We start from the raw sequence: 16,170 nt of genomic DNA, 5'->3' as shown, positions 1-16,170 counted from the left end.
TGAGCCACTGTAATATGACAGCCCATATTTTCTGTCATTTTTTTTCAAAACATTAAGCATCATGTTTGAAAGGTCAGTGGATCATACAAATGAAGCCCTCCCAGAACCAAACTCCATTCTCCTTCCCCGCCCTCTCTCCTCCCTCCGCCTCTGTCCAGACCCTTCACCTGCACCTCTCACCACCCAACACCCCCAGCACAGGCGGGGCCAGTGAGTGAGCTCCCAGCGGGCTGTCAGGGAAAGTTCCAATCCCTACATATCTCACAAGAAATAACCTTTTCCCAGGAAAGCAACAAGTCCAAGAACAGATTTTTATTCACTTGACTGCTTTTATCCTGGACCTATTTCTGGTCTGCATTGGTTTAGGGCTGAGCGTTTATTCTGGTTTAATCCCACTCGCTCTCAGGAACTAAGCACAGGCCACGTTAATGCCCCTTACTTGGCCCTTTTCAAAACACATCAGTGGAGGTGCTCAGCTAGGCTCAGGAGCTGACCTCTGCAGCCCAGGCAGCCATAGAACTCGATTGTGCTGAGAAGGCAGCTCTTGCAGGGCAGAGGAGCCCTGGGCTACCTGGCACAAACTGCAGGACCTGATGTGAGGTCATGCCCTGGACGGTCTCCGCACAATCCCACCGTTTGGCTTGGGGGATCCATGCTGCAGGTGAGCCCCCGACCAGGCAAGAGGACCGCCTCCACGTGACGACCAGGCAAGAGGCTGCGCAGGGCGGCAGGCTCCAGGGAGCGTGCTCACATGCCAGCTTTTTACATGACGATCTGTCTGTCGGAGTTCAATTAAACCAATCACTGCTCTGTTCCGGAGCAGTGACCTCCTTCCTGAATGTCAACTCCAGCCCAGCCCAGGACACAGCCCTGTGTGAATCTTGATGAGTCACATGAGACAGACCAAAAGTCACCCAAATTGCTGGGCCAGGCAGCACATCTGGAGGAGGCCGTCAAGAGGCGGTGGAAGAGGCAGGCCCAGGGCTCCTGCTCCTGCAGGAAATCCCTCCGTCTGTGGGGAAGCAGTGAGGTTGACTGAGAAAGGGTGCTTTCACCCCGTGGTCAACGGGAGTTGGAGCACAGAGCAAAGCCTGTCTACTGTCAGGTCAGTCTGGGCCTTGGGATGCAAAAGGAAGCAGCAGTATCTGGTTGATTCCATGGGCAGGACACAGATCCCACTGACACCCTCGTCCACGGGTGGTCAACATCCCCAGTAGCTCACCATCTGTCCTGCATCTCCGTTTGGTCGCAGTTGCACACTGGAGTGTGAACTGCAAACATCCCAGCTTCACAGCATATCTTGCGCAGCCCCTGCAAATCCAGGCACATCTGATCATTTCCGGAAGACTTGTAGGGAGCCCATGATGGAAAGTCACTGGCAGGAAATTTTGATGCTGGGAACAAAGACCCCAAAGTTGAGCCAGGCAAAGAGGCCAAATGAAAAGACGGCCCGAGACAAGCAACAGCCAAGGAGTTTGCTCTGTGAGACGTTGTGGCAGGGGCACGGGGGAGGGTGTCCCAGCAGACGTTTTTTAATTCTTCCATTTGTGTGTTTCCCAGGTAATCCTACAAGTCGTGCAAGGAACACTCTCCCGTCAGTGGGTGATGGTCGAGGTCCTGACGAAGCGCCGCTGGGAGCGGGGCCGCCCTTCCAGGCTCCTCCTTCTACCTCTCTCCTGAACCCCCCACATCCTCTCCCCACCTGGCTCCTCCAATCTGCCCTCGTTGGGCTGTCAGCCTAACTTTCAAATTCGGCTCCGAGCCGGGAGTATCTTTCCTATCTCCACGGGTTCTTTACTAAGGAGAGAAGTCTTCTCTTCCCACCAAGACCTGCCGGCACATATCATCTCGGCAGTTCCTGGCCTCTCTCTAAGGAGCCTGCACTGGAGTCCCTGCTGGTGCCCATAATAGAGAGCTGGCGGTGAACACTGCATGTACCGGAGGGCTTCCAGGAAGCTGGGTCCATGAGCCCATGCCTCCTGAGGCCGACAGGGCACAAATGGTCTGGGGGCAGGTTCTCATTTTGCAGAGATACGGACAGAGGAGAAGCCTGGTGGTCAAGGTCCACCGGTTTCAAGCCTCAGCAGCTGCTCCCAAGGGCCAGCATGGAGGTCTCCAGCCACCACGGAGCCACACGGCAAATGAGGACAGTGGGGAAGAAAGACGACAGGCAAATAAAACAGGCACTTGGGCAAGGCCATCTGAGGCGCAGCAGGGAATGTTTTGAACCAGAACTTGAAGGAAGGGTGAGGTTCCAACAGTCCTGGTGCAGTTGCTCTTTGATGACAATGTGATCCTCTCGTGCTCTGTTTACTTGGCAAACACCGAGTGAAGTCGGTGCGGCAGAGGGCCGGTCCTGTCTAAGGGGGCTAGACAGGGAAAGAAGTCGAAAACAGCCCTGGCTCTTGTGAAACTAAGATGGGAAGGAGCTAAAGGAGGGAGTGAAACAGAAGTCATGGGAGGAAGCAGAGGGTTAATTAAAAGTGCGTATCAGGGAAGCCCTGACAAGGAAATGGAATTTGACTTTCAACTGAGGGGCGGGAAAGGGTCAGCACTTAAAGGTTAGGCGCAGAGTGTGCAGGCAGACAGACGACTCAAGCAAAGTCCCAAAATGTAGGAATCAGGTCAAGGGTGTTGTTCAAGGAGCAGGAAGTAGGTTGGAACATCGTCCTGGGGGGTCAGTGACGGGATCGCAGCGAGGAAGGCAGGAAACAGTCGCGGATGGCGAAGAGAGGCCATTAGAGGATTCTGAGTAAGAAAAGGCACACAGAGAATATAATACAAATAGGGAAACCAGTTATGAGGCCATGGAATAGTCCTGCCTTGAGATGATGGGGGCTTGGTGCAGTGGATGAGCAAAGGAACATTTTCAAAGTAGAGCTGAATGATTGGCTTAGAAGTGCAAGAGACAGGGAGGAATTAAATATGACTCTAGGGTTTTGTTCTGAACAATTGAATGAATTGTTTTTTAAAGAGATGGGAAGACCCAGCTACTTGGGAGGCTGAGTTGGGAGGATGGCTTAAGCTCAGGAGGCAGAGGTTGCAGTGAGTCAAGATGGTGCCACTGCACTCCAGCCTGGGCGACAGAGCCAAACTCTGTCTCAGAAAGAGAGACAGAGAGATGAGATGAGAAAACTAGGCAGGGGGCAGGGATGAAGACCAAGAAGTCTGCTGGGTCACGTTCGCTTGAGATGGTGATTAAACACGAAAACGGAGGTGTTTGGTGGGCAGCTGCATACGTGAGGTGCTCAGCAGAAGAGGTGGAGAGAGATATGCACTACGATCAACTCTTGATGCTTTCCTGCACTGAAAGCCATCTAAGGCAGCGCCAGCCCTGGGTTCTGTTGTCTCTTTGCAGCTTCCGGACAAGATGGTCAAAAACTGCACTGGTGATGACCACAGAGAAATGCAAAGGGAGGCTAGCTGTAGCAATCGGAAGATCCACGTTCCAGTGCACGTGTTAAGCTTGCTAGCTGCCCAACTTCACCTCATATTCATCATCCGTGACATGGAGATGTAACACAAAGGATGCTAATTGCTCAATGGATAGTAAACAAATCCAAGTCTTACATTATCAATGTAACTGTCAAACAGTAAAACAACACAACTAACTCCGTTTTTGTTAAAAGGCCTTTACCTATTCCTGCACAGAGGCTAGGATAATTTTAGAGCACTGAGATAATATGTAAACACAGCAATCATGTCATTTTTGAAACTCATTCTGAGATTAACGGTAATCGTGTAAACAAGTATGTTTTGTTAAAGATTTCTAGGAGCCTTGTGGCCCAGCCTGAAAATGTTAAGATGGGATAATGGTTTAGAACACTGGCTCACCGTCTCCTTCATCTGCTGGCTGTCTGGATAAACCTGCTTTCCCTCCTGGCAACCCTTGTCTCTTGAGTCTGGCTTTCAAGCCGTGAGCAGCCGAAGCTGGATTAAGTTAGGTAAAAGTGCTACTATTTATACTGGGGAGGAAGGAAGTTGATGAGAAAATGTTAGGACTGGTGGATGGCTTTATCAAGAAAAAGAGAGAGTGTTCAGGACCACTCAGCCACACCCATTCCAGCAGGATCACAGAAGCAAAACTGGCTGAAGATTGGCAAATCTTCATATCTTTATAGCACCCGGCAGGCGAGGCACATTTAAAAGGACACTTAACAAATTCTTAACAAAGGCTATCACAACACTTCAGAGGGAAAAAGCAAATCTCCTTGGGTCTTCTGGCTTTGGGGTTTCTAGTTTTCAAAGAAAGCAGCTGCAGTGGGCGGGGACAGCGGTGGGGCGGCGGGGGGGGGTCTCTTCAATCTGTATCTATTGGGTTCATTAATACTATTTTCGGCCGGGCTTGGTGGCTCACGTCTGTAATCCCAGCACTTCAGGAGGCTAAGACAGGCGATCATGAGGTCAGGAGTTACCAAGACCAGCCTGACCAACATGGTGAAACCCTGACCCTACTAAAAATACCAAAATTAGCCGGCGTGGTGCCGCGAGTCTGTAATCCCAGCTCCTCGGGAGGCTAAAGCAGGAGAATCACTTGAACCCAGGAGGCGGAGGTTGCAGTGAGCCAAGAGTGTGCCATTGCACCCCAGCCTGGGTGACAGAGCGAGACCCCGTCTCAAAAATAAAAATAAAAAATACTATCCTCCGCACCATCCCACCACAATTCCACAGTCCTTATCTGACACCTGCAGCCCAGGGAATTCTGCAAACAGTTCACACTCCTGAATGCCAACACTCCAGGCACTTGGCTCTCAAAGTCTGTTCATGGATCTATTTGGGAACAGTGTGTCCCAAGACCCTTGCTGAGGGCCTGAGAGGTCAAAACTATTTTCACAATAATACCAATGCTTTTTGCCCTTTTCACTGTGTTGGTATGTGCACCAAGGTCAAAAGCAACAGGGGTAAAACCAGTGCCTTGGCATGAATTAGCATGAATTAGGATGCCTGTGCTGGGCATCATGACAGCCTTCACTGTCACACTGTCTCATTAAACAAAAAAGCTGGTTGCACATGAAAATATCCTTGGGGCAGGATTATTTTGATTAAATTTCAAAACTTACTTGTACTTTTTTTTTTTGAGACAGGTTGTCACTCTGTCACCCAGACTGGAGTGCAGTGGCACAACCTTGGCTTATTGCAACCTTTGCCTCCCAGGCTCAAGCAATTCTCCTGCCTCAGCCTTCTGAGTAGCTGGGACTACAGGCACTCGGCACCACAACTGGCTAATTTTGTGTTTTTAGTAGAGATGGGGTTTCACCAAGTTGTCCAGGCTGGTCTCGAACTCCTGACCTCAAATGATCCACCTGCCTCTGCCTCCCAAAGTGCTGGGATTACAGGTGTGAGTCACCGTGCCCGGCCACTTGTACATTTTTAATAGTCTGCTGATCTTGAAGTGTGATGATTGTCATGAGGAAAGCACTTTTGTGATTGAGTAGAAGGTAAGTTTTTATCATAGAACATCATTTTTACTGGAAAGAACAGCTGATGGACAAACCATATCACTCAGATCTAGTATTTGGCAGACGTGTGAGACTGAATTGAGCCTGTCACTTCAAGGGAAACAACTGACAGTACTTGTTGGCATTAAATTTTTTTGAGCTTCTGAATGAAAATTGGAATTTCTGAAATTTTGTGTTTGTCACTGTGAATTTGAGCCTCTCCAATACTTAGCAGCTTTTCTAATGAGATTGGTGGTGATATTAATGTGGTCTTTTTTTTTTTTTTTTGAGACAGGGTCTCACTCTGTCACCCAGGCTGAAGTTCAATGACATGATCGCAGCTCACTGCAGCCTTGATCTCTTTCTCACACTCAAGCAATCCTCCTCCTACCTCAGCCTCCCAAGTAGCCGGGACTACAGGCAAACACCACCACACCTGGCTAATTTTTCAATTTTTTGCAGCGATGAGGGCTCACTATGATGCCCAGGCTGGTCTTGAACTCCTGGATTCAAGCAATCCTCCCAGCTCACCCTCCTAAAGTGCTGAGATCACAGGCATGAGCCATCACATCTAGCCTAATGAATGTGATTTTTTTTAATGTTATATATGTAATTGTTCAACCAGTGAACCAGTATTTTCCAAGTGACCAGTGCATGGTGTTACGAAATCATGCATGGGTAAAAGATCTGTTCAAAGTGCAAGAGACCATTGAATTTTCATTTAGCAGTATGAAAAGGTCTCTGGTGTGGTCTCAGATTCCACACGGCAACTCACCTTTCAGAAACTAACAGTTGTCAAATTGTGATGTAGTATCAAAGAACAACATCCACAAATGTTTGAAAAGACTATTCAGATGCTCCCTCCTTCCCCAGCTGCACACCTGTGAGAAGCTGGATCATCACACACTCGCAAGCATTTTACCACAGGGTGAGCACAGATGCGGTTTGCTTCTGGAAAGCCAGGCATTAAAGATATTTGCAAAACCGTTTTATAAAATGCCACTCTTGCCGGGCACGGTAGCTCAAGCCTGTAATCCCAGCACTTTGGGAGGCCGAGGCGGGTGGATCACAAGGTCAAGAGATCGAGACCATCCTGGTCAACAAGGTGAAACCCCGTCTCCACTAAAAATACAAAAATTAGCTGGGCATGGTTGTGTGTGACTGTAATCCCAGCTACTCAGGAGGCTGAGACAGGAGAATTGCCTGAACCCAGGAGGCGGAGTTTGCGGTGAGCCAAGATCGAGCCATTGCACTCCAGTCTGGGTAACAAGAGCGAAACTCCATCTCAAAAAAAAAAAAAAAAAAAAAAAAATGCCACTCTTCTGCCTAGTCTTTGTCTTGGAAAAGTTATTTTTCATTTAAAAATGATGTTTTTCTTTAAGTTTCAGGGCACAAGTGCAGGTTTGCTGCACAGGTAAACTTGTGCCATGGGGGTTTGTTGTACAGATTATTTTATCACCCAGGTATTAAGGCTAGTACCTAAATATATAAATATATACTTAAATATTTCAATGTTTCTCGGTTTTAGTTGCAAACACAGTAAAATATATATATATCCTCCACATAAACACAAGCTCTTTGGAGTCCTTAATCATTTTTAAATGTTTAAATGGATTCTGAGACCAAAATCATGTCTATTCTGTAGAGAAAGGAGCTGCTATATTGGGGTGAGAGGCTGCAGGGAAAGAGTTAAACATAAAATAAAGAACATTCCCTCTGCCACAGTTTCCCAACCAGTGAGTTGCAACAATCTGGCCCATCATAAGGCAGTCCTCTGTGAGTCACTGTGTACTAAGAAACCCTGTTTAAAATCCTGAGTCCTTTTTTTTTTTGAGACGGAGTCTCACTGTCGCCCAGGCTGGAGTGCAGTGGCACAATCTCAGCTCACTGCAACCTCTGCCTCCCTGGTTCAAGTGATTCTCCTGCCTCAGCCTCCCAAGTAACTGGGATTACAAGTGCCAGCCACCACGCCCAGCTAATATTTGTACTTTTAGTAGAGATGAGGTTTCACCATGTTGGCCAGGCTGTTCTCGAACTCCTGACCTCAAGTTATCCACCTTTCTCCGCCTCCCAAAGTGGTGGGATTATGGGCCACCTCACCAGCCACCAAGTTCTCTTTCAAAGTGCCTTTTTTGAGAAAGACACTTAGGTAAAAGCTAATGTTTGAGCCACAGACCCATGATCCAGAAACCCACAGGTAACTGTTGGCCTGTCATCCTGGTCGTTGGTCAAGTGGCCAGGAGGTATGAACGTATTCCTGTCCTTGTCCATCAGGGCACCGTCTCAGCTGGGTTTCCCCCTGATGCCAGCCTGGGGTCTCCAGGAGACGGTGTTGGCCACATGCCCAGGTCCCTTGGTTCTCCTGCTTCCTGGGACTGCCCCTGTATTCTTTCATGAAGCTGTCCCTCCAGCCCCCAGGCAGGGAGAGTAGAAGAAAAATGCTTCATAGCCTCTTTTCCACTTGATTGTCACTCTGGCAGTCAAATAGGGGCTGTGGTTATCTGCTATTAATTATTCTGCTTTCCTATACATAATAGCTATGCTCATCATAGTCTCATATCTGAGAGATATAAAGCTGACCATATTACAGGCCCTCTGCATTACCTAACCTCAGAGAAAGAGAAAGAAGATTGGGAGTTCAGTAAGGTATAAATTTTCTTTTTTTTTTTGAAACAGAGTCTCGCTCTGTCGCCCAGGCTAGAGTGCAGTGGCGTGATCTCGGCTTACTGCAACCTCCACCTTCCAGGTTCAAGTGATTCTCCTGCCTCAGCCTCTTGAGTAGCTGGGATTAGCCTGCCACCATGCCTGGCTAATTTTTGTGTTGGTTAGCCTGGTCTTGAACTCCTGACCTCTTGATCTGCCTGCCTCGGCCTCCCAAAGTGCTGGGATTACAGGCATGAGCCACCTCACCCAGGCTGGAATATTTTTTTTTTTTTAATCAGGGATGGTTTTTGAATCTTCAGTCATTTCCCCTAATAATAGAATTGATATATGGCAAATGTAAAACATTTAAAATGGACAAAGGTACTGTATTTGTAAGACAATTAAAAGCACTTATAATCCTATTATCCCAAGTAGCCACTATTAAGAGTTTGGTATGTGATTATCTAGGCTTTTCTTCTGTGAATGTATATAAACATATAAATTTTAAATACATGAAATCATATCACACACACAGTTTTCTATCTGCTTTTTAAACATTTTCCATGCATACCTTTCCATAGCTCTATCCTCATCCTCATTTTAAAACTGTATTATTTCCTGGTGTGGATGAAAGCTGAACCTGCTATTGTTGGATATTCGGGTGATCTAGAACAGAGACAAATATTTTTAAAGTGCTTTTGGGATGTGAAATCTAATGCTCAGGCATCAGACACGAGTACAATCAAGAGCCCATCTCAGAAGGTACAGAAGGTCCCCATGTCCCAGAATTAGCCCCAAAAAACACCCAAAATAAAAAAAGGACCTTCATTCCTAGCTAAACTTTTCAGGGGCTTACCTTGTATTCCACAGAATATTCAAGGAGAGGTGGAGCTCCCAGGAGCAAGACCCATGCTCCCGCCCAGCCCCCCATGGACAGAGCTGTAACCTGGGCCCAGGGCACACTCCCAGGCTGCAGCTGGAGATGCTGCCTCATTATTCTAAATCTAAACTTTATGATCAGCCCCTCTTCTACCCCAGGGAGTCCTAGCCAACCCATCTCCCCACTCCTCTAGAGCTGTTGGGGTGTGAGGTCTCAGGCGAGGCCGAACATTCTGGGGCAGGGGAGGGAGGGGATAGTGGGCTCTGGTCACCGAAGCGTTGCCCACACATGTAGCTTCTAAGATGCCCATGACCTGGTTCCCTCCACGCCATCCCTGGGCCGCAGGGCTCTTTGCCAAGGCTGCCTGTGGCCGCCACATCCCTGAGCCCTGCGCCCTGGAGTCCACAAACTTCTCTTCTAAGGAAAAGATTCCATGGGGGTGGAGGGATTCTTCCACCTTCCTGCTTCCTCCTGCCCAAACCCTCAGGCCCAGGCTCTATGGGAGCCTTCAGGCAGGCAGGAAGGGGTCTTGCAGGTGACTTCAGTTTCCACCATGGACCCCTCCAGACCAGAAGGACACAGTTGCCTCTACTTGAATAGAGAAGAGAAGGAAATTCAGAGAGAAAACGAATATCCAAGCCCTGCCACAGTCTCTCCTTGACAAGCCTAGGTCCTCAAAAGGACACCTTCTTTCCTGTTCAGGCCCCCACCCTGCCCCCACACACCCAGCAAAAAATAGAGTGGGCTCCACGCTTCTCCCCCCGTGTGGATTTCCTGGAGTCCCACAGGTGACGCGGCTGCTCCTGCCTCTCTGGGGGTCATGTCCCTAGGGCCTCTGGGGATGGGAGCCGAGTCTGTGCTGTGAACACCTCACTGTCCCCCCTCCCGAGTCGGTCCCCTCCTGAGAGGCCCTCTCCTCAGCACAGGCTCCACGCCTCGCAGAGCTCCTGGGGCACCGCAGATCAGAGAATGACGTGGGACTTCCTGGCAAGGCCTCCTTTTTCTCTCCTCCCCAGCCTCGTCCCCTCCCTCCCGGGCCTGCAGCCCCATGGATCATCTTCCAGCCACTGGCCCCACTGTGCCCACTCCAGCCTAGCTGGCCTCCTCTCCAGCTTCGGGTCACCCTGGAGTGCCTCTCCACAGAGGCTCTGTCCTTGGCCAGGCTGAAAGGTGACCCTGGGGTCCTGTCCATCACCGCCTTGGATGTCTGTCAGCATTTATCAACAATCCCTCCTTACCTTGTTTGCATTCCTCAAGTAGTTTACCTGCTAACTAGCAGTCTTGCAGTTAACCTGATGAGGACTAGGGGTGGCCTTCGGGGTCCCACTGTGTTGCCAGCTTCCAGAGCGGTGCTGCACATAGTAGGCACTCAATAAATCAGTGACAGGTGAGTGAATGGGTTGGAGGAAACCCCTCCCAATTCATGTCCAGTCTGCAGATAAGAAAAACCTTCCTCCTCCAAAAACCCTGAGGTGCCTAAGGCTATACAAACCAAAGGCAAGGAAGTTTCTTCCATCTGCCTTTCATCCTGCAAACCCTCCACTCCAGTGCCCAGGGAAGAAAGGGCACTAGAGTTTACTGAGTGGGAGCCGGGCGGATGGGAGGGAGAAGGGAGAGGGAAATTCAGGAGGAAAGAGTCCGGCGTGGATCGCTCCAAGGCTGGCCCACCACGCCCTGACTGCAGGTGTGATTGCCAGGGCCCCTGTGGCTCTGCTGAGTCCGGGCGCAAGCAGGCACAGAGGTGCTGGCGTCAGCTCAATTCACAGGCCCCGGACTCCTGTCTAAACAGGACAGGCCCGGGCAACCACAGGGCAGGGGTGTCTGCCAATGACGGGAGAGGACTCTGCTGCTTCTTAAGCTCCAGCGACTGAAGCCAGGGCGAGACAGCCTGCCGGCCACCCAGGTCTCCACTTGCCGCCTAGAGCTGGGACGGCAGCAGGGCTGCAGCAGAGGGAGGGAGACCACGCGGTGGCCGCTCCTGCCACCCACGGCCCCAACTCCAGGCATGGCCAACCAGCTGACTGAGGAGCAGATCACAGAATTCAAGGAGGCCTTCTCCCTGTTCGACAAGGATGGGGACGGCTGCATCACCACCCGTGAGCTGGGCACGGTCATGCGGTCCCTGGGCCAGAACCCCACGGAGGCCGAGCTGCAGGACATGATGAGGGAGATCGACCAGGACGGCAGCGGCACCGTGGACTTCCCCGAGTTCCTGCGCATGATGGCCAGGAAGATGAGGGACACGGACAGCGAGGAGGAGATCCGCGAGGCCTTCCGCGTGTTCGACAAGGATGGCAACGGCTTCATCAGCGCCTCCGAGCTGCGGCACATCATGACACGGCTGGGGGAGAAGCTGAGTGACGAGGAGGTGGACGAGATGATCCGGGCCGCAGACGCCGATGGAGACGGGCAGGTGAACTATGAGGAGTTTGTCCGCATGCTGGTGTCCAAGTGAGGCCGGCGCCACCCGGCCAGTGGGGCACGAACCCCAGGCCTCCAGCCTCCTCCTCCATCCCCACCTCCACCAGGCACCACGGCTTCTTCAGCCCACCTCTCTGCCTCCCTCTTCCTGAGGCTCCGCTCTGCTCTTCTGCCCACCTCCCTGCCTGCCCATCTGAGCAACATGGAACACTCCCACTCCAAGCTGACCGTGAAACCCTCCCCACTCGGGAGAAGCAGAGCTGACCTTAGGAACAAACACAAGGGCAGGTCGTGCTGGCTCTGTGGCCACCAGGATGGACCCCCTAGAGCACCCAGGCAAGATCCCCAACAGGCACCCAATGCCCAGGCCAGGGCAGGCTGCAGCCCTCAGCCCACGCCTGGATTTCCCAAGGCTCCTGGACTGCAGGCTCTCTCCGCTGTGGGATTCTGGAGGGTGGGGGACATCTTGGCCTGCAGTGAGTGGGGCTGATGGGAACTCTGGCCACAGAGGTCAGGCCTCCTGAAAACGGCAGTGCCTTCCACGCTGCTCCAGCTTGCCCCAGTCTGTCTCTGACAACCCACCGTGATTCACTGCTGAGGCTGGGAGTGAAACCGGGTCAGCTGTAACCTGTTCCTATTCATCTGGACGGAGGGAGGCTTGGGTGGGGAGAAGGGGAACTGCCGGGAAATAAATGAGATAGTCGTTATTTCACTTCCTTTGTCCTGGTTCCCACTGCAACAATCCTTGTTAAATTCAGGGTTGAAACAAAGCAGGAATCTCCATTCTTGTGCTTTTGAAAACGTAGTATATTCCTATACTGGTGGGAGCCTCGCAGAGAAGTCTGGATGAGGGCAATCTTGAATATTTGTTCCCAATAAAAAGGATACTTTGGTAGCGAAGAGCGGTTAAAAGTCCATCTAGGACTTGAAAGACCTGAGTTCATCACGTTGAGAGGGAACCTGCGGATTGCTTTTCTTTTCCTGTGCTCCTGGTTGTGAAGTGCCAGGCACTAGAAGATGGTGAGGGGCTGGGGGGCACGTCGGGCACACGAAATGCAGGAGCTGTTCAGAGACGTTAGTCCTGTGCTAGCCCAGCAAGCGGCTGGCAACACCCAGAGAAGGTCGACGGGTCCCTGCCAGAGATCCCTTCAGTTCTAAAGGGAGGTACGTTTTGTAGGGTGGGCACTAGACACGGCTCCTCAGAAAAGGCCATAGTGGATGAGTCCTCTCTCCCTGACACCCCCACCACCACCACCACGTTTCCTCTTCTGTCAAACACAGAGCTTGGCCCCAGCCCGGCTTTGCCTTGCCATCATCACTGCACCACTAGGACCTCCAGAGAGGCAGGACCCTCGTGCTGCCTGCCTGGGCTGGGGCACCAGCAAGCACTTGGTCTGCACAGACACTCGGCACCTCCCTGTGGGGCAGCCACTATTATTACCTTCCTCATCTTACAAACGAGGAAGTGGAGACACAGAGGGCTTCAGAAAGCAGCCCTGGGTCCTGCCAGGGGATAAGAGGCAGATCTGGGTCTGTGCTCCGACCAGTGAGCTACATGTCCACCACCAACCTGCACCTCCACCGTGGTAATTACGGTAGCGTGCCTCTCCAGCACTTGTAAGGAGCGGGAACAACATTCTTAATACACCTGGCATGAAGTTGGTGCTCAATAAATGACAGCTACTATCACTATCACTTTAAAGATTCCTTCCTGCTCTAATACCGCAAGGCTCTCCAGGACAGCCACCCTCTCCATAGCTTGAGAACAAGAGAGCAGAAAGAGCAAAAGCGGGTGCTCTGGGGCTGGATTCCTGATGGGATACTGGAGGGTGGGGTCTCGGGTGAGCACGGGCCCAGGGCAGGTGTGAGTGCTGGAGGGTGGGGTCTGGGGTGACCATGGGCCCAGGGCAGGTATAACTGCAGGTCCTCCTGTCAGGGGAAAAGAAACAGAGCATGCTAAGGCTTAGCTTGCTAAACGAGTCTTCCCCCACCCCTGACCTGCCTGTCATTCTCAGGAGTCGGGGATGACTGGACAGGTCCTGGGGAAGATTTGGGAAAAGCCTCATGAACACTTTGGACAGTGTCCAGAGGTCATCAGGCAGCACCTCTCCAGGGGGTGGGGGGCTGTGAGCAGGAGGGGCAGACAGAAGCCCCCACATGCCTGCTGACTACCAACAAAAAGGAACAGGATATCAGGCCTGAACGCCTTTCATAGAATGCCTCCTAAATTCTGCAGGAGGGAGAGAAACCAAGGTCTCCCTGCATGAGCTGTCTTTGTAGCCACTGTCATGCACACGGCTGAGGTTTCACGTCTAAGCCCCTCTTCCCAGGTGCGGGCTTGAGGAAGCTCCTACAAGGGCTGGGACCTAGGCACTGCCAAGGCCTGGGCTGAGCGGGCACGACAGGGTCTACTTGCTTTCCTCCCAGCCCCCCTGGGATTCTGCCAGAGCAGATCTTTTTGCAACCCCACACACCAGTCATTCTGGAACCACCTGGCCTGGGTTTCACAGGTTCTGGGAGCCTTTCATCAAGAGCTCCCCGTGCTGGGGCAGGCACTGGCTGGGGTGGAGGAAACACCCTGCCTGCTCTCAGCTTAGTGCCAGCAGCCTCATATCCTCCCTGAGAGGGGTCCTCAGAAGCAGAGTAGTAAATGGAAGGGTCTCCTTTCCACAGACAGAAGCCCGAGGCAGCGAGGTCCAAGTGGGTCCTGTGACAAAGGTGAATGACCCTTCCCCTCCCGCTTGGTGTTCAAATTCAAATTTTTTTTTTTTTTTTTTTTTGAGATTGGATCTTGCTCTGTCGCCCAGGCTGGCGTGCAATGACAGCTCACTGCAGCCTCAACCTCCCGAGCTCAAGGGATCATCCCACCTGAACTTGTAGATTAGCTTGAACTGACGCATACCACCAGGACCCACTAAAACAAAAAAAAAAACATTGCAGAGATGAGGTCTCTCCATTGCCCTGTCTTGCCCAAACTCCAGGCCTCAAGTGATCCTCCTGCCTCAGCCTCCCAAAGTGCTGGGATTACAGTCATGTGCCACTGCCCAGCCCCGATTATTCAGTAACATCTTCTGTCATCCCATCTCTTTGAAGCTGGGTCACCAGCCCTCACCACAGTGAACGCAGCCTGCTGTGCCATGGCTCTGCCCCTCCCAGCCTTCCACGTGGGGTAAGGAAGGCCAGGCCGGAGGGGGACACGGCTCTGACTATTCTGACACTGCCCCTTCTGCTTCAAGGAGTGTGATGCCCAGGGCATCCCCTGCCCTCACCAGCAGACACCAAACCCACAGCGTGGATGCGTCTCACTGGGCTAGCATTGCTGACCTCCACAGCGTGGCATCAGCTACTCTGACACAGTTTACCCATGGCCGTGAGTGTCCTCTCACACGACAGCCTCAGGATCCAGGGCTACCGGGGGCACACCCGGCCTGTCTTCAGCCTCCGCCCCATCTCCCTTTATCTTCCCTTCTTCCTTCCCACCCTGGTCAGCACCTCCAAAAACCCTGTCCCGATCCCAGATGTCACATCAATTTTTTTGTTGGTAAAATGTGGTCACTCTAGCTGCCAGGGGTGGGTGCTCGCCTGTTGAACATGGGCAAGGGGAGGCGTGGGGGCTGGAGCAGGAGGAAGGAGCCACCCCAAAGGGCATGCAGAGTTCCCCAGAGGAATCCAGCCCTGAGGGTCGAGCTCTCTTCCCACCCTGCGCTCTGTGGCAGAGACTTAGAGGCCTTGCCTGGCTGGCATCTCCCTTTCCTTCCAGTCATCGAATCACCGAATATAAACAACCTGTCTTCATCCCCCAAAAAGGTGCTATCTGACTGCAGCTCAAAACATTCCATCCATCCTAGGGGGAAGGAATTTATAAATATTACCTCGGCGTCCATGTGCTTTCACTGAGCTCCCTCATAAATCAGGTCTTGGGGCTTCTGCACTCCCAGACTATATAAAGCTCGCCTCTGACTCCCGTGTTTCCAATTTTAAGTCAAATTCAGCCCAGCCGTGCCGGCTCCTGTTTATCCTCAAAGATTCCAAGGGCCGGTTCAAAGGCTCCCAGGACCAGCCAGCTAAAAATGACCCATGGCTTCCACTAGAGAAAACTCGTATCAAAACTCGTGTATGGGATGAGACTGCTCCATGGGGAACAGTAGCAATGGGGAATACGAGTTGCGTTTCTCCACCAAAAACAAAGCCACATACAATAAGACCAAACCAAACCACCTCTGAGAAAGGTCTGGCCTGAACCATGTGTCAGCCTCCTCACCATCCTACTTTTCTGGTCATTGTTTCCATAGCAACAGCTTGTCAGGGGTCTGGACTGGGCAAGAAAGGGAAGTACCTGGGAAAGGCCTCCTCTGGGCCCTTTCTAGCAGGGACAGGCTGGGTGCTGAATACTGAGTGGGACAAGCACCCTCCTCAAAGTGCAGGGAAGTGAAAGCTTGAAACAGACCCAGAAACGATGGCCAGGTTTCCATAATCAGAGGAGAAGGTCCCTATGGGAATAATAACAAGGAACCACACACGGTGCCCTAAACACCTTCTTCAGGTCTTTCATGTCTTTCTAGCAAGTGTAGAACTGCCCAGGAGGGGAAAGGAGCCAGGCTCTTAGCACATGAGGAGGAGAACTTCTGAACGGTGAGCATCAGGTGGGCCCAGGCCTCTTGGGGCAGCCCTGCAGTCCTGGGGGAGCTGAACATCCAGGGGTGACAGCATGTGGCCCTGCTGGCCCATGGTGAAGTCCAGCGCCCGTCATCACCAGCCAGGCCAGGCTCACCTACAGCCCGCTGCATG

At 51.8% G+C, this 16,170-nt stretch overlaps 1 protein-coding gene across 1 annotated transcript; it reads left to right on the top strand.

The window, feature by feature from the left end:
• Positions 1 to 10,697: 10,697 nt before the first annotated feature.
• On the top strand, positions 10,698 to 12,143 carry CALML3 (calmodulin like 3). The gene has a single exon (XM_010349698.3). It carries the CDS (start codon positions 10,967 to 10,969, stop codon positions 11,414 to 11,416), a length of 450 nt encoding a protein of 149 aa, XP_010348000.1. The 5' UTR covers positions 10,698 to 10,966; the 3' UTR covers positions 11,417 to 12,143.
• Positions 12,144 to 16,170: the final 4,027 nt, after the last annotated feature.

This window comes from Saimiri boliviensis, chromosome 8, assembly GCF_048565385.1.
Source record: "Saimiri boliviensis isolate mSaiBol1 chromosome 8, mSaiBol1.pri, whole genome shotgun sequence".
NCBI lineage: Eukaryota > Metazoa > Chordata > Mammalia > Primates > Cebidae > Saimiri > Saimiri boliviensis.
The sequence above is the reverse complement of the archived record's forward strand: the minus strand, read 5'-3'. Positions and strand labels throughout refer to the sequence as shown.